We start from the raw sequence: 26,677 nt of genomic DNA, 5'->3' as shown, positions 1-26,677 counted from the left end.
ATTCCCCATGAAAGGATCAGCAGGTGTGTTCCCATGCAGACACTATTAATAGGTTTTCAGAAATGAGCGACCATGAAGACGAAGGGTGAGGTGAAAACTGTGTCTTGACCTCAAAGCTCTGTACTTTTCATCGTGGGAAGTCTCAGGATTGTTCCTGACAGTTACACTTCAGAGCTCACTACAGATCATTGGGCCAAATTGGCTATGAGTAGGTATGTAGGAAATTGATGAAAATTTACATCTATAAAAGAGTGACGATCATTTCACAATATATACATATATCAAATCATTATATTGTCTATCGGAAATGAATACAATGTTATATGTCAATAAAAAATAGTACATCTGCAGCAGGGCTGACTCTTGATCTCAGCTCAGGTCTTGATCTCAGGTTCCTGAGTTCAAGCCCTGCCTTGGCCTCCACGCTGGGAGTGGAGCCTACTTAAAGAAAATGAAGCTTTAAAAAATCAGTATATGTGCAGAAAAAAAAAAGAGTGAATCACCTGTTCTGCCATACTACTTGTACAAATACATCCATTCTATTTTTTAAAAAAATTTTTAATGTTTACTTATTTTTAAGAGATACAGACAGCATGTGAGCAGGGGAGGGTCAGAGAGAGAGGGAGACACAGTATCCCAACCAGGCTCCAGGCTCTGAGAACAGAGCTGATGGTGGGGCTGGGGCTTGAACTGCGAGATCCATGACCTGAACTGAAGTCTGAAGTCTGCCACTCAACAGACAGAGCCACCCAGGCACTCCCCTCCCCCAGTACTTCCATTCTAAAACACTGTGGGTGCCTGGGTGGCTCAGTCGGTAAAGCCTCTGACTCTCCACTTCAGCTGAAGTCATGGCTCAAGATTGGTGAGATTGAGCCCCTCCATGCTGACATGGAGCTGCTTAGGATTTTCTCTCTCTCCCTCTCTCTCTGCCCCTCTCCCATTCACACACACTCTCTCTCAAAATAAAAGAAACTTTTAAAAAAGAAAAAGAAGAAGCCAAGGTCTCTCTTAGAGATAATCCCCAAGATTGTAATGGAGGGGTTTGAGGTTTTCATTCCCAAGAGTGACCCAAGATAAATGACCCATTCAAGTTGTGAGGGGAGCTTGTTCATTCTAGACTCTTCTAACTGGGCAGTGATGGAAAATCTGGAATTGTTCTTGCCAGTTCCTTAGATGAATCATTTTGGGCAATTTGTTTATGCTGTTTCTCCATTTCCTTTCCAGAGAAGTGGGATTCATAACAATGTCTACCACAGAGAGTATGTAAGAAGATTAACACTATACTTAGAAGGGGCAGGTGGTTCATAGCAAGCATTCCCCTTAAATGTTATGATTATCTTAATTCTTTCATTTATCTTTTCACTGAGATCTATTTGACATCCTGTGAGGGCATTCAGTATTAGAGGTCTCACTGGGGGGACAGAAACCACACATCTAGGTAGGAGCAGTGGGAGAATTCCTAATTTCAGGCATAGAAATGATCAAATCCTTGTCTTGGATATGCTCAGTTTACTGTTGTTACTTCAAATTATTTTTAAAGATTTTACTTTTAAGTAATCTCTACACCCGAAGTGGGGCTTGAACTTACAACCCCTAGATCAAGAGTCACATGCTTTACTGATTGAGCCAGCCAGGCATCTCTACTTTTCTTTTACTTCAAAATGGACTCTCATTAGGGGGCCTGAGTGGCTCAGTCAGTTAAGCATCTGACTTTGGCTCAAGTTATGATCTTACATGAGCCCCAGCCCCACAACCAGATCCATGCTGACAGCTCAGAGACTGGAGCCTGCTTCCGATTCTGTGTCTTCCTCTCTCTCTGCCCCTCCACCACTCACTCTGCCTCTCTCTCAAAAATAAATACACGTAAAAAAGTAAATAAAATGGGCTCTCATTAAAAGGACATATCTATAGATGCTTTACATCCCATAAATCCCTATTTTCAATTTAAATCTAGAATCACTTGCTGTATTTGAAAAATAAACCCATTTTTGAAACAACAAAAAGACACTTTTCCTTCTTGTTGCAAATATTAGCGGCTTGGTCCAAGCTCTGAGAAATGTTGGCCGGGTGAAGTCTGGTTCTTTTGTTGCTGCAGCAAATTCACTGCAGCACTACAGTGGAAGCTTTGCCGAGTGTGCTCTCTTATAAACGGTATAGGACCTTCTAAATGTCTTCCAGGAAGTCTGGATATGTAGCAAAAAGTAAGGCCCATGTAGAAAGGCAGCATAGAACCAGAGACCTCAAGTCTTCAGTTTAAAGCATCTTCAACAGAGCTAGTCTGACCATGTGCCTGTGACCCACGGCTTAGGAAGTATCTAAACTACTGTTCCCAGCTCAAAATCATCATTCTGGTCTGTACGTCCTAAAATGCAGAAGTGGAAGAAGGTTTCCAGTTACACTGGCAAGGATATGTCGAGATCAGTTTTGGTATTTCACTCAGGAAGCCTTTATGATGCCGAAGTCCGGGACCTCTGGCTGTCACATGCCTCCTGCGTGAACACCTCCCTGATGCCGGCTCCTCTCCGTACACTCAGCGCAATCAATTAACCCAACGCTGCTAAGCAAACCGTATTATCCGTGGTCACGCTCCGCAACCCAACCACAAAGCATTACTCTCCCCTCCTCGATCCCTTGGTCTTTTGTGCCAGCAGGTGCTCAACCTACTTACTGTAGTGTTTTGTTTTGTTTTGTTTTCGTATCTGATAAGACTTCTACGATGAATCTACACTACTTTTTTAAAGCAAAAGAGAAAAAGAAACTTCTAAGTGCCCTTTTTGAGAAACGGAAATAGTCTTGTTCCGGAGGTGTGACTGGGGCGCAAAGCCTCCTGTTGCTCCGCGTGCTGAGGATAGAAGAGAACCGGGTCCCTGGCTCTGCTACTGCCTTCCCTGGGAGCTGCGACTGGCGTTTCCACAGGCATCGCTCCCTAAAACCCCAGGGGAGGTGGGTTTCCCGAATTTACAAGTATCCTCCGGGGCCTCAGTTCCTCCTTTGCTTCATTCACATTTACATTTTGCTTTGAATAGCCCCGTTAGAAAAGGGACAAAGAGCTCATAGTCAATCTCAAGTCAAAATAAAAGCAGTGTAAAAAAAAAAAGTATCAGACGCTGCACCTGACAACTGCTGAAATGCATGTTGTCCTAAAGGACAAAAACCCGAGCCGCTTCCACGACCTCGTGGCGCAACGGTAGCGCGTCTGACTCCAGATCAGAAGGTTGCGTGTTCAAATCACGTCGGGGTCACAGCTGTGGCTTTTCTGTTTGGCCACTGGAATCAATTCGGTAAGCGTCTGTCTGCTACCTCCCAACCTTGGGCTTTCTCTTTCTTTTTCTTTAGTCCAAAGGGACTTCTTGCAAACAACTCGGCAATGGACAGGCACTTAAACTGAAGGGTGAGGATGACCTGGGGGGGGGAGGGGAACCCACAGAGGCGGACGTGTGATGAGGGTCGTTGTATCCCTATCCTTATCATGATTATGCTTCAACAGAGGACATTAAAATAGGGCAGGGTTTGTTAATGAATTCACTCTGGTGTGAAAGTAGTTTTATTGGGGTGCTAGCTGGGCATGGTAATAACTCTCTGGTGATAATTTGTGTCGCTTTGAAGAAGATGTCGATTTCCCAGTTCTGCCTCCTCACTCCGTGAAGGTTTGAGTTTCCTGTTGAAAGCTCCTGAACATTATGATTAAAGAGAAAATACTGGGAGGTTTGTTCAAAATTTATTATGTTGAGGATGCAGTTCTTGAGCTTTCTGAGAGTGGAAATTATCCTGGCAATTACCACCTTTTAATTCAGGATTCATTAAAAATCATCCCTCCGATAGAGATTTGAAACTATCAGGTTTCAGATACAAACAAGTTGCCGTGACCCAAGAGCGAGGAGAAACCCAGCGGAAAGAGAGATCTAGGTGTATACCAGCCTCGCTTCCTTCAGTTTAAAAAGTCTGTCCTTCGATGAGCTTAAAACAACTTATAGGGATTTTTTTTCTTTCTTTCTTTCTTTAGTAATCTCTATACCCAAGTGGGTCTTGAACTCAAGACCCTGAGATCAAGAGTCTCTCACTCTACTGAATGAGCCAGGCAGCACTCTAGGTACTGTTTTTAAAGATGTGAATGCCTGATGAAATCTTGGAATACATAGCATAGCACATGTTTTGAAGCCAAAGCAATGTGAACAAGCAACCTTCTGAGCCAGTGAGATGAGTTACTGCGGTGCTAGCACCGGAAACTTTTTGCATATTTAACATATGGTAATTTCCCCAGTTCTCAGTTGCATAATTTAATATTTGCTACCCATGCACCGAAAGATTTGGGCTTCTCTGGGCTTCTGGTCCTTTCATTACAGAGATGTACAAAGCAAGATGAAAAGGGCCATAAAGTAGAGGTAAACAGGAGGGGAGGGTGCCTCAGAGAATACTTGCCCTCACCATTCAGAAATAGCGTCCCCTCCCTGGAGGTTTGGAGGCACCACTATCCTTCCCCGCAGTCCTGATGGTCCCATTTCTTCTGCAGGACTTCAGATTCTAGCAGCCCCTGGAACAAATTTTACTCAGAAGGAATATGAGGTGGGCAGGGGAGAGTCCCTTAGACACAGGAGCGTCCTCAGAAGCAGCAGGCGTCAGGGGGAATTCTACTCACCCAGGGAAAGTGAGCAGGAGCAAATAGAAGGAAATTCACATGAAAGTCAGTCGTCTTCCTGGGATCGCGATTAGGAGCATTCTGGGTTCTTAGCTGGAGCCAGGTCCTACTCGGAGGACACAGAAGTGCCGTGGGGACCCAACCTGTCATCTCTGTCCCTCCCAACGTTCACATTCCTGGAAAGGATCTTCAGAACTGACTCCCCAAGTCATCTGCCTAGAGATGGTCAAGCTTGTCCATCCCTCCTTTCCCTAAGTTCAAATGCTTGGACCTGACCTCCCCCTCCCCCCCACCCCATCATTCCTCGCCTTCTGTAAAGAGAAACTTTGGCCCTGCTGTGGGTGAGTTGCTTTACTTCTAAAGGTTTTCCCCTTCTTTACAGTGACTCTGAGAGCAGTTTTCCTAACTCATTCCCCAAACATTAGCATAATCATAATAGCATAATGCACACACAAAATGTTGCAGGATATTCAAGCACTGTTGTGGGAGTTAGGGCCAGAGAACAAAACAGACCGACTTTCAGGGAAGTACCATTCTCTTTACATATCAGAAGAGATTTAGACCCATGACAGAAACAACACAAAAGGGAGGCAAACCCTGAGGAGACCATGTGGTAGAAACGGGGACTCTCTTCCAGCGGTTAAGACAAGAGTGTTCTTGAGCTTCACCTATGAGCAAGACTATGTGGTTTGTTTGCTCTATTTTAAAAACAAGGCAATTGCTACTTTTTTCTTTTTAAGAGTATAATATGTTTACTTGTTTTTTAAAGTTTATTTATTTCGAGAGAGAGCATGAGAGGGGGAGGGGGCAGAGAGAGAGAGGGAGAGGGAGAATCTCAAAGCAGAGAGCTTTACATGGGGCTCCCTATATTCCCATGAACCCTGAGATCATGACCTGAGCCAAAATCAAGAGTTGGATGCTTAACCAACTGAGCCACTCAGCTGCCCCAACAACTAAGTACTTAACCATTATCACACTCTTGTCTCTGAAAGACTAATAGCACTTTACTAAGATGGCAGAAGAGATATGGTAAATAATGTCACAGATATCATGGCCTTGGTTGGGACCCAGGTGGAAGTAGAAAATGATCAGCTGGGGAACTTTTGAACACACCAGACAAAAAGAGTAAACGGGAGAATAGCTGACAAAAATCACCAACTCAAACCTCACATGGGAGAAGATGCTCAGGTTCAAAGTCAGCCCCTAGGGTACAGTAGGTACAAGCAGGCTCTGTGCTGTCAGCTCAGAGCCTGACGAGGGGCTCCATCTCACCAATCGTGAGCTGAAATCAAAAGTCGCTTAACTAACTGAGCCACCCAGGTGCCCTTTTAATGATATATTTTTTCTTATACTCACATAAGAAGGAGAGTAAAATGATGAAGGCATTACTAGACACTTCACCTTCAGAATCCTGTTTTTCTGAATCATTTTTCCACTCAATGTTGTCTGTGCCCATGTTTTCCCATCTGGTATCATTTTTCTGGCTACTCTTACCAAAAGAATCAGTAATACAGCAACTCTTAAGTACTCTTAAGCATGCTCCACTGTTGTCTCTGGGATTTTCTTCCACGCTGTTGATATCCACGGTGCGGTGACTATTCACCAGTGGCACCCGACCAACAACAATTGTAAGGCACTTCTGGATATCAGAGATATGAAAATGTAGAAGAAACCTGCATGTATTAGAATCAGGGGAAACAGTAAAGTCTATTTTTTATGAAAATACTGTGACAACCACTCCTGTATAAATTGTGTGTTCCTTTTCTGTGGCTTTTAGATTCAAGCTGAGATGTGCCTACAGTCAGAGTGTATTGACCTATCTTTGTAAAGTTTTATGAACAGTGGTAGTATTGTGAGTATCTGCACAGCACACTGCAGAAAGATGTCCTATTAATTTAGTCATCTTTATTAAAATTTTGCAGTTAATTTGTATTTATATTTTGTATTTTAAGTTTATAGGACCTATCTGCCTGTTATGATTATGTTGGGGAACATGGTGATGGAGAAAACATATTTCTTTATTATCTGAAACAAAACAAGGTGGGGGTGCCTAGGTGGCTCAGTCGATTGAAAGTCCAACTCTTGACTTTGGTTCAGGTCATGATCTTACAGTTCGTGGGATTGAACCCTGATGGAGCTTGGGATTCTCTCTTTCCCTCTGTCTCTGCCCCTACCCTGCTCTCTCTCTCTCAAAATAAATAAACTTAAAAAAAAAATAAAACAAGATGAACAAGCATACATTCATTTGAAAAGTATTACCCTAAAAGTGCTCAGAAGGCATCTCTGAAGGTATGAGCTAGGTTATGCTGTAGAATCAAACAACCTGAAAATTCTCAGTGACAGCAAGCAGGGTGTCTTTCTTACTCATGTTACATGTCCGTGTCTTCACTCCGGAGCCCAGACTGTTGGAACAGTCTTATATGAGATATTCTAAGTCTCATGGCAGAGGGAAAAGAAATGGCAGACCAGAACCTGACTCTTAAACAGACAAAGATGACTCTCTCAGGGAAGGTTATTGTGAGTCACAGAGCCAAGCCTTAATACAATCAGGTAGGAAAGTATGATCCTCTTGCAAGGAGGAGCAGCAAAGATTTTGAACAATAATGTAATAGCTCTAGGCATGGTTAAGATACACCTAAGGAAAGACAGCTTTGACGTAATCTGCCTCCTTCCATTTCCCAAATATTTTATTATATTTTTAAAATTTTATTTAAAATTTTTTTTAACATTTATTTATTTTTGAAAGACACAGAGAGAGACAGAACATGAGCAGGGAAGGGGCAGAGAGAGAGGGAGACGCAGGATCTGAAGCAGGCTCCAGGCACTGAGTTGTCAGCACAGAGCCCGAGGCGGGGCTTGAACCCACGAACCGTGAGATCATGACCTGAGCAGAAGTCAGATGCTTAACTGACTGAGCCACCCAGGCACCCCCCCCAAATATTTTAGGTACTCCATGACTTTGGGATTGAGTACAGGGGAAGTCTTATTAGAATTCTCCCGTGAAACAGAACCAATAGAAAATAGATAAAACATGATTTATGATTAGGGATTGGCTCCTGCAATTGTGGGGCTGAAGTCCCATCTGCAAGCTAGAGACCCAGGAAGGCTGGTAATATAGTTCTAGTCCACACCTAGAACAAGGGGAATTAATGGTGTAAATTCCAGACCAAGTCAGAAGACCCAACAACCAGAGGTGCTAATGTCCAAAGGCAGAAAAGATGGATGTCTCAGCTCAAGCAGAGAGAGCAAATATGTCCTTCTCCTGCCCTTTTAGTCTATTCAGGCCCTTGATGGATTGGATGATGCCCACTAGCATTTATGAGAACATCTTTACTCTGTCTACCAATTCAAATGTATTATAATCTCTCCCAGAGACATCCTCACCGACACATCCGGAAATATGTTACCAACTATCTTATCATCCCTTAGCCTAAAGTAGACCACATAAAATTAACCCTCACCAAAGTTGGATTTATTCCCACTTGAAAGCCTCTCATTGTTCTGTGAAATAGATGGTGGTGGATTCATTGACTAAGAAAGAGGGGTTGGTCATGAAGTAGAGCGTTTAGTAAAGCAGTATCGGGAATGGCTGCTCAGAATGGAGTCAGAAAAGGAGACAACCACTTATAAAAGGAGATAGCCATGGATAAACAAAGGACTGATAAATTATGCTAGGACCTAGCTGAGGCTGAAATGCATAATTGTGGAATGGCATCTTCTCAACACTCAACTTTGTTGACAAGGCTCTGTGCTTGACACCTGGGACAGTGATGCACAAAATATGCATGGTCTCTGTCTTCACAGAGCTTACAGTCAAGTAAGGAAGGTGTACATTAAATAGCAGCAAAAGTAAATGTATAATTACAAACTGTTGCAAGTCTATGAAGAGAATGAACAAGGTTCGGTGAGAAAATTAATTTGAATTAAGGGGAAGGAGTTCAGGGAAAGCTTCCAAAGCTTCTCTGAAGTGACATTTGAACTGAAATCTGAAGGATGACAAAGAGATTCTAAACAAAGGGAATGTGTAGATTAAGGGACAGGAAAGAACTTGGGATATGTGAGTTACTAAAAAGCACATGTAACAGGAGTTTCGAGGATGAAAGGAAGATAGTAGCAGGTAATTCAAGATTGGCACAGCCAGATTATGCAGAATTTTATAAATTGTGCCAAGGAGTTTATGTCTTATTCCAGGGCAAAGGGAAGTCACTGAAGGGCTCTGAGGATAGCAACACAGATTTGTTTTCTTTCCTTTCTTTTGTTTTTTAAGTTTATTTTGAGGGGCGCCTGGGTGGCTTAGTCGGTTAAGCGTCCGACTTTCGTTTAGGTCATGATCTCGCGGTTCGTGGGTTCGGGCCCCGCGTCGGGCTCTGTGCTGACTGCCGGCTCAGAGCCTGGAGCCTATTTCAGAGTCTGTGTCTCCCTCTCTCTCTGACCCTCCCCTGTTCACGCTGTCTCTCTCTCTCCTAGAAATAAATAAAAATATTAAAAAAAAAAAAGTTTATTTTGAGAGAGCGTGGGGGAGGGGCAGAGAGAGGGGGAGATTGAAAATCTCCAACAGACCCTACACTGTCAGAGCGGAGCCTGATGCAGGACTGGAACCCATGAACTGCAAGATCATGACCTGAGCTGAAACCGAGTCAGACCCTTAACCTACTGAGCCACCCAGGGGCCCCCAGATTTAATTTTTAAATGTTCATCTTGACTGTCTTGAATAGCATGGATTGAGAAAGGCAAGATTAGATGTGGAGAGACTATTCAGGTGGCTGGCAATTTGGACTGTAAGGCCACCTGTGATACAATTGGTTTCTCTTGGTGAAGAACTGGAGTTACAGCCTGGAGCCTTTATAAACAGAGAAAAAGAAGTACATTTCCTCCGGTTGCTCTCTGCATCCAGTACCAATGTTGGCAAATTCCAGGTCCGCACAATCCCCACTTCACTACCAACCTCCCTACTTGCCTCCTCACATCTGACTTTTCCTTGTGAACTCATTCCTAATCATGTTTGTTTATATTACATCTCATCAATCAGGACAATGGCTTCTCAACCCTGCCTATGGTTTTTATTTATCGGTTATCACTAGCGGTTTCCAGACTTGGGGCTTTATTTTAATGAGAAATACTAGGGAAAAAGACTGTGTAACAGCTGTATCCCCACACCACCACCAATTAATAATCCGACACTGAAAATACTTGGAGCTTTTAAACAGCTTCCCACTCTATTCAAAAAGGACACCTATCAGATGGGGAAATATCTCCATTTTAAGGTTGACATTGAAGGCCTTCAGTTCTCTCCCCGTCGCTCTGCAGACGGCCCCCAAGGACAGGCACCGAAGTCCCCGAGCCCTCTGGGAAGTGGAGTCCTTCCGCCGGGACCCCCGACCTGGCGCGGTCGCCTCCCAAGTGCGCAGATGCGACTCCAGACGGAGCCTCGGGCTCGAGCCTTTTGTTTCCCCGTAGCTCCGTGCGTCCGGAAAGCTACTCCGTCCTTCCCTCCGGTCTGACCGCAGCCCGGCGGGGACCCGCCCTGTGGCCGGAGCCGAGTGGGCAGCGCGTCCAGGGGTAAGAGAAAGCTGGGCCTGAGGCGCGGGTCTCAGCGACCCACTGGTCCGTGCGCAGGGCTGCAGTACCTCTCGCAGCAGCCTGGACCAGGATCTCAGGTTCCGGCCCCGGCGCGGAATAGGCTGAGCCTTGCCCTCGTCCCGGGCCCGCTCCTCGGGGCTGTGCGCATCCTTCCAGCGTCTTTTCGGCTCGTACGCGAGCCGGCTCTGTAGGTTTAGTTTTGAGCTGGAAGGCGTCCCGGAAGCACAAGATGCCGCTAAGCCCTCTGGGAAATGGAGTCCGGGAACGTGGAGGAGGCGTGGGAGAGCGGGGGATTGTGGGAGCGCGACTGCAGAGACCAGTGAACTCGAGCGCCTCCTGCCAGTTTTGGCCTTAAATCTTGCCCCTCCACTAAGAAAGAGCCTTAACCTGAACTCCTGCAACAGAAAGAAAAAAAAAATGGGGTCTGCTTCTTACTGTTTCTCCTTTGCAGGCTTTGGCTACAAGCCAAGAGTACGCTTCCAAAGGGAAGCATTAGGTCCGCGGTTAAACAGGCACAACCCGCAAGTTCCGTGCCCTTTACAAAGATTGGTCACGCTCAAGTCCCAAATCACGAATTTCAGGTGCAAGCAGGATACAGTTAATAAGTTATTTCTGGTGGCAGTTTCAAGATGTGGCAGCCATTCAACAGCATGTGCTGCAAGTGTCTTTCTTGCAAATTGAATTTTATGTCAGCTTGTCCCCTTAGGCTGTACTGACTCGTTTTATTCTTCATGGTCATTCAACCTGATTTAAAGTTTAGTTTTTCTTCCTTGACATGAGGGAACCCATGTTGTCTGTCAGTTATTACTGTCAATTTCTGAAGTCTTTTGTTCTTGCTCTGACCATGCAAGGGAATCCTGGTCTGTACATTTTCAGGGTCTTTTAAAAAGGTGAGGAATCGGCTGTATTCGAGCCCCATCTTATCAACTGCCTGTTTTTATGAATAGTAAGGATGAATGAACTGTGGGAGCCCTGCTTATATAGTTAACTGCTTATATAATCACAGGATATTTTATGGCCAGTGTGTGCTTTCGGGTCTCCTGGGTGTTTCTGCACAATTTGGAAGCAGGTGTGAGGCTCACAGTTCACTGCACTGATTCTCTCTGGTTTTGCTCTGGTGTGGCATGTAGTGACTGATCTCAGTACTCTAGAGAATGCTCTTCCAGTTGTGGAGACTAATTCAGCCTAAATAATAAAGCTCACAAGCAAAGAAGAATTCCTTCTGAGGCCCTACAACTTAAATGCATAGGAATAAGCCTCCTAGGAGTAGAGATAGAGAGAGGGAGATCCCCCCGGGCAGGAACCAGTTCCAGAGGATGGCAAGCCTAACCTCAAAATCTCTCTCCAGAACTTCAGAATAGAGCTGAATGATTTTCACAAAGAAGCAGATTATGTATTGTTGGAAAGTCTGTGTTTATCTCATCTGAAACAGTGAATAAAGGAGGAAGTCATAGCAATAACAGGACAAAAAAAGAGAAGCTGATCATGGACTATCTGACCATTGAAGCTGAGGAAAAAGGTAAGAATTACAGATATAAACATGAGGCTGAAAATGGGGACAAGTGGAAGAAATACCCTCCACGAGAATTAAAAAGTTATATGCCCGTGCATGAAAGGAAATGGAAGCAGACACGTCCCCAAGTAGAGAAACTCAGTAAGCTACCAATTTTGGAAATCACTAAGTGGGCTCCTTGTGACACATTCTCCAGTCCCCTTTTCCTTGTTCAGCACTTCTGTGATCATCCACCTTCCCTCTGCAGCCGTGGAAGACAGAATATTCCATTTTCCATCCCCTGTTAGGCTATTCCAAAAGGTTGATGTCTACAAGCTTAGCTTTTTGGGCAACACACTTTCACTTTATCGTCTTACTGTATCCTCATCCCACCTTTTTGAGTAAAGTCAAGTGGGCCTTGAGTGTACAATTTACCTGGCTTGTGATAACTTTTGTCCTAATGAATTTGGAAATGGGGAGATAGAGTTTACCTCCTTCATGACTTTTCCCCCCCGCTCTAGTCCTTCCAGCCATTACTACTAAGGATGCTTCTCTGCCCCAATACCAGAACACAGAAGAAATGGAACCTACTGTTGAGTTCCTTCCTGTTGAGTTCCAGGCAAGTCTGAGTTTGATTTCTTCATCTGAAATCATAGCTTGGAGTTCACAGTGTGTCATTTTCTTTTTTCATCTTGCTTTGGAGGTCCATGGCAATCCCAACTAGAGAATTGAACCGAAGTAATTTTTCCTTGAAGACTTACAGGTCTGGGGAGAGCTCAGGCTTGAGCACTGATTTTGGGAGTAGTCTGTGTGAACAGTATTTTAAACCATGAAACTAAGAGAATAAAAAAGAGATGAAATTTTATTTCTGAGTCCTATAGCTTTCCAACACTGAGAAATCAGGGAGATGAAGAGGAACCAGCAAAGGATTCTGAGAAGATGGGATCAGTGAGATAGGGGGAAGTCAAAAGTGTGGCATACTGGTAAACAATTGGAGAAAGTGTTTCAAGGAGCAGAGAGTGATCAGCTGTTAAATGCTGCTGCTAAGTCAAGTAAAATGAGGCCTGAGAATTGACCATTGGATTTAAAAATAGGAAGATCACTGGTCACTGCCAAGAACAATTTCATGGAGTGGTTGGAATGAAAGCCTGATTGGAAAGGGTTCAGAAGAGAATAGGAGAGAAGTTAGAGGCAGGGATGACCGACACCTATTTTGGAGAGTTTTACTCTAAACCAGAGGAGAGAAATAGGGTGATAGCGGGAAGCAATAGTAAGACCAAAGAGGGTTTTCCTTTTTTTTTTTTTTTCTTTTTTCAAGATGGGAGAAATAACAATTGCTTACAGGTATGTAAGAATGGATGGAGAAGAGAAGATGTCTAACGACTGAGCTCTGGGGAACTCTAACATTTAGAAACATAACTTCATTTATTTTAAACAAAAAATCATGTGAGTTAGGAGTGATGCTTATTTCACAGTAAAACGGAATCTCACAGGGGCTCCTGACTGGCTCAGTCAGTGGAGCATGTGACTCTTAATCTCAGGGATGTAAATTCAAGTCCCATGTTGGGTATAGAGATTACTTAAACTTAAAATCTTGTGGGGGTGCCTGGGTGGTTCAGCCGTTTGGGTTTAGCTTAGGTCATGATCTTGTGCTTTGTGGGTTCAAACCCCGCATCGGGCTCTGTGCTGACAGTTCAGAGCCTGGAGCCTCCTTTGGATTCTGTGTCTCCCTCTCTCTCTCTGCTCCATTCATGCTCACTCCTTATCTCTTTTTCAATCTCAAAAATAAACATTAAAAATTTTTTAAATCAGTAAATCCAGGGGTGCCTGAGTGGCTCAGTCAGTTAAACATCTTACTTTGGCTCAAGTCATGATCTCATGGTTCTTGGGTTCAAGCCCCATATTGGGCTCCATGTTGACAGCTCAGAGCCTAGAGCCAGATTTGGATTTTATGTCTCCCTCCCTCTGCCCCTGCCCCACTCACACTCTGTCTCTCAAAAATAAATTAAAAACATTAAAAAGTTCTTTTTTTAAAATTAGTAAATCCAAACAAACCAACCAACCAACCAGTAAATTTGGGGTGCTTGGGCGGCCCAGTTGGTTAAATGTCCGACTCTTGATTTTGGCTCAGGTCATGATCTCACAGTTCCTGAGATCAAGCCCTTTGTTGGCATCTGTGCTGACTTCATGGAGTTTACTTAGGATTTGCTCTCTCTCCCTCTCTCTGCCCCTACCCCGCTCATGTGCATATGCTTTCTCTTTAAATAAATAAACTAAAAAAAAAACAAAAAACAAAAACAAAACAGTAAATCCATTGATTCAGAACAACTGCAATTACTAAAAGATAACTAGATAAATCTAAAAGTCATGACCCTAAGTACAGAGAAAGAAGAGCATGACAGCATGTATACATTCGGGATATCAAGCAGAAGTTCTAGAAAATCTCAGAATATCCTGAAATCAGTATAAATTACATGTCTGAGACTTACCCCATCTACAACAACTAAGTGCAATTAGTAATTAACATTTGGTTGTCACTCAATGGTTAATTTATATTAGATTTCTATAGTAAAATATGCGAGAGAGAGAAAAATACAGTAAAGAGTATAGCTTTGCTGTCAAATCACTATGCTGTGCACCTGAAACTAATATATTTTATGTCAACTATACTTGAATTAAAAGAAAACAAGTATATGGGGCACCTGGGTGACTCAGTTGGTTGAGCGTTCGACTCGTGATTTCAGCTCAGGTCATGATCCCAGGGTCGGGAGACTGAGCCCCACATCAGGCTCTGATCTGAGCATGGAGCCTGCTTAGGATTCTCTCCCTTTGAGAGAGGCAAACCATGAGAGACTCTTGAATGCTGACAAAAACTGAGGACTGATGGATGTCGGGGGGAGGGGGGAGGGGCATAGAGGAGGGCACTTGTGGGGATGAGCACTGGGTGTTATGTGGAAACTAATTTGACAATAAACTATTTGTAAAAAAAAAAAAAAAAGATTCTCTCCCTTTGCCCCTCTCCCCTGCTCATGCTCTCTTAAAATGAAATAGGGGCGCCTGGGTGGCTCAATTGTTTAAGCATCCGACTTTGGCTCAGGTCCTGATCTCAGAGTTCATGGGTTTGAGCCCCGCATCAGGCTCTGTGCTGACAGCTCCTAGCCTGGAGCCTGTTTCAGATTCTGTGTCTCCCTCTCTCTCTGCCCCTCCCCCACTTGTGCTCTGACTCTCCCTCTCAAAAATAAATAAGCATTTAAAAATTTTTTAAATTTTTTCTTAAAAAGATAAAATAAATATAAAATAAAATGAAATAAAATGTTGTTCCATTAAAAAAAAGAACCGAAAAGAATATAGTTTTGGAGTCAGACTATCTGGGTCCAGGTCTCAGATTTGATCCTCACATCTGTAAGTACTGTTAGTAATAGTACTTATCTCATGGAGTTATCATTACAAGAGGTAGTTCAAAGGACAGCACATAGAAAATATATTGTTAGCTATTATTATTTTTCCTAATATATACATACTTTGAAATTTTAGACTGTTCCATTAAAATAAAGTTTTAACTGTCAAATTAAAAAATANGACTGCCAGCTCAGAGCCTGGAGCCTGTTTCAGTCTGTGACTCCCTCTCTCTCTGACCCTCCCCTGCTCACGCTGTCTCTCTCTCTCTCTCTCCCCTAGAAATTTAAAAAAATATATATATATGTATATATATATATAAACCTTTCTCTTCTAGATTGTTCTCTTCCCCAAATTCTCTAAGAATGTGCTTGTTCTTCCAGGAATTGGTGACAGTCAATGATAAGGAAATGGACTTCACTCATATGGAGGAAGAACAGCTAAATTCTGCCCAAAGGTACATGGGCATGGATATGAAAGTGGAGAATTGTGGGAGCCTGGTATTTTGGGGTAAGGAAATTATTTTGTAATGCAAACTGCTTACTGGGACATAAACTTCCTCTATAACTCATGGCATCTAAAATTCTATAGTTGAGGTGCCTGGGTTGTTCAGTCGGTTAAGGGTCCGACTTCGGCTCAGGTCATGATTTCACGGTTCGTGAGTTCAAGCCCCGGGTCAGGCTCTGCGATGACAGCTCAGAGCCTGGAGCCTGCTTCTGATTCTGTCTCCCTCTCTCTGTGCCTCTCCCCCATTCACACTCTTTCTGTCTCTAAAAAATAAATAAACATTAAAAATTTTTTGAAAAAATAAATTAAAAAAAATAAAATAAAATGCCATCGTTGGGGCGCCTGGGTAGCTCAGTCAGTTGAGTGTTCAACTTCAGCCTAGGGCATGATCTCGCCATTCCCAAGTTCGAACCCCGCATTGGGCTCTGTGCTGACAGCTCAGAGCCTGGAGCCTGTTTTAGATTCTGTGTCTCCCTGTCTCTCTCTGCCCTTCTCCACTCACGCTCTGTCTCTCTCTCTCAAAAATAAACATTTAAAAAATAATAATAAAATAAAATGCCATAGTTTTGCTTAAGATCCAGAGAGCCTGATCCCCTAAGAGATCTCTGATCATTCTGGGCTCAGAATTGGGCTGCTTTTCTCTGTTGGCAAATAAAAGTTTACTATATCTGGTATTGAAAAAGGATTGCTTTATTACATTGGTTTTAAGATTTATAAAATTATAGGGGCACCCGAGTGGCTCTGTCAGTTAAGCGTCCGACTTCTGCTCAATTCATGATCTCACAGTTCGTGGGTTCAAGCCCCGCGTCGGGCTCTGTGCAGTCAGCTCAGAGCCTGGACCTGTTTCAGATTCTGTGTCTCCCTCTCTCTCTGACCCTCTCCTGCTCTCTGTCACTCTCTCTCTCTCTGTCTCTCTGTCAGAAATAAATAAAACATTAAAAACACTTTTAAAACAGATTTATAAAATTATAGTAATGAAAACAGTGTGGTATTGGTAAAAGGATAGATGTAAATCAATGGAACAGAACAGATAGTGTGGAAATAGACTGCACATGTGTGGTCAATTAATTTTTTTTTGCAATCATTATTCTATTCTATTCTATTCTATTTTTTTTTTCCAGGAATAGAATTTAGTGTCTTTTATGTTTTGTCTCCCTCTCTGTTTTTATCTTATTTTTGCTTCCCTTTCCCTATGTTCATCTGTTTTGTTTCTTAAATTCCACATTAAGTGAAATCATATGATATTTGTCTTTCTCTGACTGACTTATTTCACCTAGCATAATACACTGTGTTTCCATCCATGTTATTGCAAATGGCAAGAATTCATTCTTTTTGATTGCCAAGTAATATTCCATTGTATATGTATACCACATCTTCTTTATCCATTTGTCATTTGATGGATATTTGGGCTCTTTCCATAATTTGGCTACTGTTGATAGTGTTGCTATAAACATTGGGGTGAATGTGCCCCTTCAAATCAGCATTTTTGTATCCTTTGGATAAACACCTAGTAGTGCAATTGCTGGGTTATAGGGTATTTTATTGTTTATTTTTTGAGGAGCCTTCATACTGTTTTTCAGAGTGGCTGCACCACGAACTGCAAGATCATGACCTGAGATGAAGTCAGATGCTTAACCAACTGAATCACCCAGGCACTCTATACAGTTGGATTTAAAGCTACTTGTCTTCTATTTGTTCCATCTTTTCCTTATTCATTTTTCTTTCTTTTTCACTTTTTTGTTTGTATATTTTTTACACCATTTTATCTCCACAATTAGCTTACCACTAAACCTTACTTAAAGTTTTTTAATGGTTGTCCTAGAGTTCCCAATATGCTTCTTTAACTAATCACAATATTTTTAATCGTTATTCATTTTTGAGAGAGAGAGAGACAGAGTGCACGTAGAAGAGTGGCAGAGAGAGAAAGAGACACAGAATCCAAAGCAGACTTCAGGCTCTGAGCTAGCTGTCAGCACAGAGCCCGATGCGGGGCTTGAACTCACGACTGTGAGATCATGACCTGAGCTGAAGCCAGGCACCTAACTGTCTGAACCACCCAGGAGCCCCAATCACAATATATATTTTTAAAATGTATTTATTTTGAAAGACAGAGAGAGCAGAAGGTGGATAGAGAGAGGAAGAGAGAGAATCCCAGGCAGGCTCCATGCTGTCAGCACAGAGCCTGATGATACAGGGCTTGAACTCACAATCCTGGAATCATTACCTGAGCCGAATTCAAGAGTTGGATACTTAATTGACTGAGCCACCCAGGCACCCCAAACACACTATATTTTTAAAGAGTATTATACCAGGGGCACCTGGGTGGCTCAGTCAGTTAAGCATTCCACTTCCCTTAGGTCATGATCTCACAGTTTATGATTTCAAGCCCTGCATCACGCTCTCTGCTGTCAGCACAGAGCCTGATTCAGATCCTCTGTCTCCCTCTCTCTCTGCACTTCCCCTGCCTAAAATAAACAAACATTTATTTAAAAAAAATAATATTACACACTTCGTGCCTAGTGTAGGAAACCTCTAGAGAGTTCCAATTCCTCTCTCCCATCTTGTGTATAATTGTTTTCATGCATTTTACCTTTACATACATTATAAAATCACAATATGTTGCTTCTATTTTTTTTTAAACATTTATTCATTTTTGAGAGACAGAGAGTGAGCTGGGGAGGGGCAGAGAGAGAGACACACAGAATCTGAAGCAGCCTTCAGGCTCTGAGCTGTCAGCACAGAGTCCTACGCAGGGCTCAAACTCATGAACCATTAGATCATGACCTGAGCTGAAGTCAGACACTTAACCGACCAAGCCACTCAGGTACCCCTGTTGCTTCTACTTTTAAGACAGTCAGTTATCTCTTAAAGTAATTAAAAATAAGGAAAAAAATTGGGGTGCCTGGGTGGCTCTGTCAGTTAAGCATCTGACTTCGGCTCAGGTCATGATCTCACAGTTCAAGGGTTTGAGCCCTGCATTGGTCTCTGTGCTGAAAGCTCAGAGCCTGGAGCCTGCTTCAGATTCTGTGTCTCCCTTTTTTTCTGCTCCTCCCCTGCTCATGCTGTCTCTCTCAAATAAACATAAAAAAATTCTTTTAAATAAGAAAAAAATTAATTTTATATCTATTTTCATTTATGCCATTGCCAGCACTATTCATTTTTAATATAGACCAGGGGTTGGCAAACTTTCTCTATAAAGGACCAGATAGTGAACATTTTCTGCTTGTTGGGTCATATACTCTCTTGCAATTAGTTAACTTTGTCACTGTAGCATGAAGGCAGCCATAAACAATATGTAAACAAGTGGGAATGGCCAGATTTGGTCTGTGGTGGGTCAGTTCGGCCCATGGGCTATAACATGCTGACCCCTACTGTAGATCCAAGTTCTTGACTTGCATCAATCACCTTCTGCCTATAAGAGCATTTTTTTTAAAACTCCAAGTTAGTTAACATATAGTATAATAATGAGTTCCCAAATAGAATTTAGTGATTTATCACTTACATATAATACCCAGTGCTCATCCCAAAAAGTGCCCTCCTTAATGCCCATCACCCATTTAGCCCATCTCCTCACCCACCTCCCCTCTATCAACCCTCAGTTTGTTCTCTGTATTTAAGAGTCTCTTATGATTTGCCTCCTTCTCTGTTTTTACCTTTTTTTGCTTCCTTTCCCCTATGTTCATCTGTTGTGTTTCTTAAATTCCACCTATGAGTGAAATCATATGATATTTGTCTTTCTCTGACTGACTTATTTCTGGGGACAGGAGGGAACTATTTAAAAAGTCAAAAGTGGTTGTTTCTGGGTGATTCTTAGAAGTTATTTTTTTTGTCTTGTACTTTTTCAAAACTGTCTAATTTCAACCTGTGTTTTTATCTTTCCACCCTTCCACAGATGTTTTATATTAACATTTATTCTAATCCCACTTGCTTATCCTCCTTCCTGATTAGTCTGCTCAGTTTTCCATTTTCTTAGGTAGAGCATCCTCATTGTCCTTTTATTGTGCCTTATATTACTCATCCTCCCATCTCTGTTATTTCCTGATACTTCCTCTGCCACTGCCATGAGGTGCTTTCTGAAAACATTCTAATAAATGTGTTTAATAAGCATCAGTTTTGGGGGTGCCTTGGTGGCTCAGTTGCTTGAGCATCTGACTCTTGGTTTCAGCTCTGGTCATGATCTCATGGTTATGGGATCGAGCCCCACATCAGGCTCTGTGCTGACAGCAAGGAGCTTGCTTAGGATTCTCTCTCTCCCTCTCTTTCTGCCCCTCTCTCTGGATCTCTCTCACTCTCAAAAGAAATAAACATTTTTTTAAAGCATCCTTTTTGTTTTCTTTTTCCTCTTGCCAACTCAGCAGTTTTCTTTCTCTCATCAGAGAGAAAACACAATTAAGTGTACTTTTTATGTATTCCAGATTCCGAATCTATACCTGAAACGAAAGAATCTTTTTCAAAGCAAGGACTTTATGAAGAAGTGTCCCCTGAAAGAGAACTGATAACAGAAAGACTTGTAAAGGATGAGGCCTGGGACTCCGAATTGATAGAAACCTGGCAATGTGAAGGCACATTAGAAAGGCACCAAGGAAACCAGAAGAAAGATTTAAGGCAAGCCATAATTAAACAGAAGAAAAACCCTGTGGAGGATTGTAATGAAATTGGGGAAAGTTCAAACCCAATTAAACATCAAAATATTTACTCAGTGAAAAAGCCTTGGAAGTGCAATGAATGTGGGAAGTCCTTCAGTTACTACTCAGCCTTTATCCTACATCAGAGAATTCATACTGGAGAGAAGCCTTATGCATGTACTGAGTGTGGAAAGGCCTTCAGTCGGAGCTCATCACTTATTCAGCATCAGAGAATTCACACGGGAGAGAAACCTTATGAGTGTAATGAATGTGGGAAGACCTTTAGTCATCGGTCAGCCCTCATTCAACATCATATCATTCACACTGGAGAAAAGCCCTATGAGTGCAATCAATGTGGGAAGGCCTTCAACCAAAGCACATACCTTATTCAACATCACAGAATCCATACTGGAGAGAAACCCTATAAATGCAAGGAATGTGGGAAAGCTTTCAATGATACCTCATCCCTAATTAAACATCAAAGAGTTCATACTGGAGAAAAACCTTATGGATGTAAAGAATGTGGGAAAGCCTTTAGTGACAGGTCGGGCCTCACTCAACATCAGAGAACTCATACAGGGGAAAAGCCCTATGAATGCAGTGAATGTGGGAAAGCCTTCAGTTACTGTTCAGCTCTTATTCAACATCAAGGAACCCATACTGGGGAGAAACCTTACAAATGTAATGAATGTGGGAAGGCCTTCAGTGACCGCTCAGCTCTCATAAGACACCACAGAATTCATACTGGAGAGAAACCTTACAAATGTAAAGAATGTGAGAAAGCCTTCAGCCAGAGCTCATCTCTTACAAAGCATCTGAGAACTCATACTGGAGAGAAACCATATAAATGCAATGATTGTGACAAAGCCTTCAGCCAGAGTTCATCTCTTATTCAACACCAGAAAACCCATAGAGGAGAAAAACACTACAGATGTAAGAAATGTGAGAAAACCTTCAGTGTGCGCTCAGCCTTTTATCAACATAAACAAATTCATAATAAATAGAATGCAGTAAATTCATGAAATAATTATGTATTCTTGGGGCACCCAGCTGGCTTAATCAGTAGGACATGCAACTCTTGATTTTGGGGTCATGAGTTCAAGCCCCACGTTGGGCACAGATTTTACTTAAAAAAAGGAAAAAGAAAAAGAATTATGTATTCTTTGCTGATCATGTAAACCTGTTCTAAATATTACAGGGTATACTACAAAAACATATGAGGCTGTGTCATGCAAAAAACACCTCTCTTCCTTGAAACATTAGGTATGGGAAGAAGACAAGAGGTACAGTAACAGAACCCAAAAACCTAAAGCAGTGGAGAAGAGAATTCCTAGGGGAACACAGAAGGAGAAAGTCTAATTTAGTTACAGAAAACAGAGCCAGGAGCTAAGCATCTAATATCAGTAGAAAAGTTAATCCAAGCAGCAGGCTTACAGTACTTGAGGCTGATCGCTCTCTAAATAGTAGTTTCAACCTGAAGCCAAGTGGGGAGGATCGGGATCCCAAAAAGGAAAATCACCAGGCTGTTTCTCCAGAGAAATAAAGCGGGGGGCGGGGGGGGGGAACCTAAGTCCAGGTAATCCTCCTTTTCTCTGTCCCTGCACTCCCCTGTTCGCTTGAACTTTTGCAAATATTTAAACCAGTGCTTATTAATCCTGGATGTACACTGAAATCATCTGAAAAATACCTAGAGATTCTGATTAAATTTGGCCTGAGCCTGTATCCTGGGCATCAGGAATTTGAAAACTCCTCAGGTAGTTCCAATATGCAGCCAAGATTAAGAACGACTGATTTAGGCTCTTTCTGCACAAGGATCAAGTCAATAAGGTAGGAGGAGTATAGGCAGAATAATAACAATCTACGTCAGTTCTCAGGAGCGCTTTGTGTCCTTGTTTCTGCCTTTTCTTTCACTTGCCAATTGTATAATGTCATCTTTTCTTTTACCTGATGTTGGATCTTTTGTTTGATCCTTTTTAGTTTTCTCTTTGTGTGAATTGAGCTGCCTGATCCTAACTTCTGATTTGGCCCCTCACCTTTGCTAAATGTGCTCTTTAAGCTTGTGCTAAATGTGCTTACAGCTTTCTCAACCTCTTCTGCCCATGAGGATCATATATTGTGCTTGCTACCCATGGCCCGATGGTGGCAAATATTAACCATAAGAAACAATAAGAGGACCTACAGAACAAAATCAAGACCAAAACAAGAGTCGAGACATGGTGACTGGAAAGGAACTTCAAAGAGTTAAACTTCTGAGTCCAACTGTATAGTTTGTATCTTAGAATTTCCTGAAATTATAATAAAATTTAGTTGTGTGCACGAATTAATACTAAACTTCAAGGGAGGGAGGTGGAAGGCATGGTAAATAAAAAGGGTTTCTACATTCAGTATGACAAACGATCATACTGTAATCCCTATAGAATACCCATTAAATAATAATGCAAGTAGAGGAATTAAATTACATATTAAAAAATGTTTAACCCTAGAGTTGCCTGGCTGCTTTAGTCAGAGGAGCATGTGACTCTTGATCTTGGGGTTGTGAGTTTGAGTCCTACATTGGGTGTAGAGATTACCTAGATAAATGAAGCTTTAAAAAAATGTTTAACCCAAAAGAAGGCAGGAAAGAGGAAGAGGGACACAGAACAAATTGTAAACAGGTAGCAAACTGGGGGACCTGTGTTCAACCACATCAACAATTATAGTAAACATAAAAGAAACACTCCAAATAAAACTGACAGATTGTCAGACTGAATAAAGAATGACCCAACTATATCTAAAAGAGGCACACTTTAAATACAGAAACACAGGTGAACATTCAAAAGACACACAGTGAAAACACTAATCATAAGAAAGCTGGATATGTTAATATCAGATATAATAGAATTCAAGAAGGTATTATCATAGATACAGAAGGCTATTTTATAATGATAAAATGGTCAGTTAATCAAGGTTAGTAAATCTTATAATGTGTAACCATGTTACAGATATGACATGTTAATATACATAAGATTTATAATTTTAAGTTTATTAATATATTATGAACCTAATATCAGGGCTTCCAAAATCACAAGGTAAAAACTGACAGAACTAAGTTGTTTTTTTGTTTTTTTTTTAAATTTATTTCTAGGAGAGAGAGAGAGACAGCGTGAGCAGGGGAGGGTCAGAGAGAGAGGGAGACACAGACTCCGAAACGGGCTTCAGGCTCTGAGCTAGCAGTCAGCACAGAGCCCGACGCGGGGCTGGAACCCACGAACCGCGAGATCATGACCTAAGCGAAAGTCGGACGCTTAACCGACTAAGCCACCCAGGCGCCCCAAGAACTAAGTTTTTAAGAAGAACAATCTGGGGCACCTGGGTGGCTCAGATAGTTAAGCATCTGACTTCGGCTCAGGTCATGATCTTGTGGTTCGTGGGTTTGAACCCTGCATCGGGCTCTGTGCTGACAGCTCACAGCCTAGAGCCTGCTTCGGAGTCTGTGTTTCCCCCTCTCTCTGCCCATCCCCTGCTCACGCTCTGTCTCTCTCTCTCAAAAATAAAAATAAACATTTAAAAAATAAAAAAGATGCTTAAAAAAAAGAACAATCCACAATTTTATAATTAGAAATTTTAATACTCCATTCTCAGCAGTTGATAGAACATCTAGACAGCAAATATTAAATATATAGAAGAGTGAACAACACCTTGAGTGAACAATCTACCATCTTGAATCAATTGGCATATATAGAATACTTTATAGAACACACAAGGAACACACGGCAACTTCAGAGTGCACATCCCCTTCAAGTGCACATGGGATGTCCAAGTTACATTGTACATTGGGCCTTAGAGCAAGGCTCAGTAAATTTACAGAACTGAAAATATTTTCTACTACGTTTAATGAAAGTGGAGATCAATAAAAATAAGATAGGAAATTCACCAAATATTTGGAAATTAAATGCCATACCTCTAACTAACCCAAGTCAAAAAATTTAAAGGAAAATGTATTGAAATAATATGTTCTTTTTTCTTTTTTTAATGTTTTATTTACTTCTAGAGAGAGAGAGAGAGAGCGTGAGCAGGGGAGGGTCAGAGAGAGAGGGAGACACAGAATCTAAAGCAGGCTCCAGGCTCTGAGCTAGCTGTCAGCACAGAGCCTGATGCAGGGCTTGAACGCACGAACCATGAAATCATGACTTGAGCCGAAGTTGGATGCTTAACCGACTGAGACACCCAGGCACCCCTGAAATAATATGTTCTTTGACAAAAGTGGGATTAGTCTAGATATCAATAACATAATAGGGGGAAAAGTCTCAACTTCCTAGAAATTAAGAAAAACCACTGTTAAATAACCAAAGAGAAAATAAATAAAAGTAGAAATTGGAAAACAGTTTTGTCTGTATAATAATGAAAATGCAACATATCCCAACTGTGGGATACAACTAAAGCAACATATGGACAGAAATCTCTTGCATTTAATTATCTAACATTAGAAAAGAAGGCTGAAGGGTGCCTGGTGACTCAGTTGGTTGAGCATCTGACTCTTGATTTCTGCTCAGTTCATGCTCACAGATTTGTGGGATCGAGCCCTGTGTCAGGCTCTGCACTGATAGAGTGGAGCCTGCTTATGTTTCTCTCTCTCTCCTCTCACTGCCCCTCCCCCTCTTGTGCACACGCTTTCTCTCTCAAAATAAAGAAACANAACCGCGAGATCATGACCTAAGCGAAAGTCGGACGCCCAGCCGACTAAGCCACCCAGGCGCCCCTCATCATCTCAGTTTCCATTGACAGACTAAAAGTGGAAGCAAATTTAAACACAAAAGAAAACATATAATAAAGAGAAGAAATTTAAAAATACAAAGCAGATACACAATAAAGAAAATCAACAAAGGCAAAGGTTGGTACTTTGTGTATGGCTACTTTTACAAAACAAAGCAAAACGAAGGAAAACTGAAGAACACACAAGAATTATATGTAGGGATTGGAGGGAATGAAGTTAATGGAGCAGGGATAGAATGCCACCTTTACTGCATTTTGTTTTGATTTTTGAGTCACTCAAAAAGTTTTACTATCCATCCAGTACTATTCCAAGCCATATTGGATCCTGAAGCAAAAAGAAACATATATGCCCCTATATACACTTATCGGAATACCTTCCCATGCTTTGAACCAGATTGGGAAAGTTAATAAAATCTCCCTAATTAAGAAAAAATGACTATATGGGCGCCTGGCTGGCTCAGTCAGTAGAGCGTTTTGAGTTTGAGCCCCTCAGTAGGCATCAAGTTTACTTAAAAGATGATGATGATGATAGATAGATAGATAGATAGATAGATAGATAGATAGATAGATAACGAAAAAAATATGACAACCTGTACAAAGTGGGATGTGATGGCTTCATGTCCCAGGAACCATGAGCTGATTGGAAATAATTGTTCTCAGTGCATAACAATCCTAGTTTATAAAACAAGCAAACAACAGTTTGTTTTATCTAAAATTCTAGTATTTTGTTTTTCATGGATTTTTTTGCATTAATTTTGATTTAGAAAATATTGCATTAAAACATTATTTGTCTTGATTACTGAGGGTTTTGTTTTTTTTTTTGGTGCCCTCTTAAATTTTGCATCCAAAGTGATTGTTTGATTTGCCTCACCCTGATCCTGCCCTGAACACATTAGATGGGATCATCTGGAGCTGGGGGAGCTGGAATGGAGGAGATTTAGTGATTTTCATCATGGCCAAGGAAAGCAAAGACTGTGGACATATTTATTTAAAGACTCATGGGGCACCTGGGTGGCTCAGTTGGTGGGGCATCCGAATTCATCTCAAGTCATGATCTCACAGCTGGTGAGTTCCAGCCCCGAGTTGGGCTCTCTGCTGTCAGCATGGAGCCTGCTTTGATTTCTGTCTCCGTCTCTCTGTCTCTGCCCCTCCTCAGCTCATGCTTTCTCTCTGTCTCAAAAATAAATAAAAATATCAAAACAAAAAAAAACTCATTAAAAGATGTAAAGATATGGGTAGGTTTTAGGAAATTCTAAAACTTGGTGTGTGTGTGTGTGTGTGTGTTTATCTCAGAATCACAGGTTGGTGTTACTGGGCAGTTTGGGTTTTCATCTTTGTGACTGAAGAAATCAACAGAGACATCCATGGGTTACCCAATCTTACTCTAGGATTTTCCATTTGGAGCTCTGAAGGCTTCTTCTCAGGGGCACTTCAGGGGACCACATGCCTCCTGATAGGGTTCAAACACCCAATATCCAACTACAGTTGCTGAGCTCACATTCCTGTCCCTGCTCTAATTGGGGACCTCAGTTGGCCCTGTCCATGCCCATGGCAAGATTGCTGCGACTATATAGATTTCCTCAGGTGAGTGATTTAAAAGCTCATTTTCATTTTACCACCCTTTACCTACCAACTTGAACAACCTCCTTGCAGTTTCAACCCAAAGTCACAGTGCAGCCCCCCTCAAAG

General features: G+C 41.9%; 1 protein-coding gene and 1 non-coding gene across 2 annotated transcripts; both read left to right on the top strand.

Moving 5' to 3' along the window:
- The first annotated feature begins 3,170 nt into the window (after positions 1-3,170).
- Positions 3,171-3,242, top strand: TRNAW-CCA (transfer RNA tryptophan (anticodon CCA)). The gene has a single exon. It is a non-coding gene; the product is annotated as a tRNA-Trp (tRNA).
- An 8,396-nt stretch (positions 3,243-11,638) lies between these two features.
- LOC144227137 (uncharacterized) lies at positions 11,639-21,241 on the top strand. Its single transcript, XM_077758697.1, has 3 exons — positions 11,639-11,735; positions 15,488-15,614; positions 20,027-21,241. The coding sequence occupies exons 2-3, from the start codon at positions 15,515-15,517 to the stop codon at positions 21,238-21,240; spliced, it is 1,314 nt and encodes a 437-aa protein (XP_077614823.1). The 5' UTR covers positions 11,639-11,735; positions 15,488-15,514; the 3' UTR covers position 21,241.
- Positions 21,242-26,677: the final 5,436 nt, after the last annotated feature.

Source organism: Crocuta crocuta, unplaced genomic scaffold, assembly GCF_008692635.1.
Source record: "Crocuta crocuta isolate KB4526 unplaced genomic scaffold, BGI_CrCroc_1.0 scaffold273, whole genome shotgun sequence".
NCBI lineage: Eukaryota > Metazoa > Chordata > Mammalia > Carnivora > Hyaenidae > Crocuta > Crocuta crocuta.
Note: the sequence above shows the minus strand (reverse complement) of the source record. Positions and strands in the feature narration are given on the sequence as shown.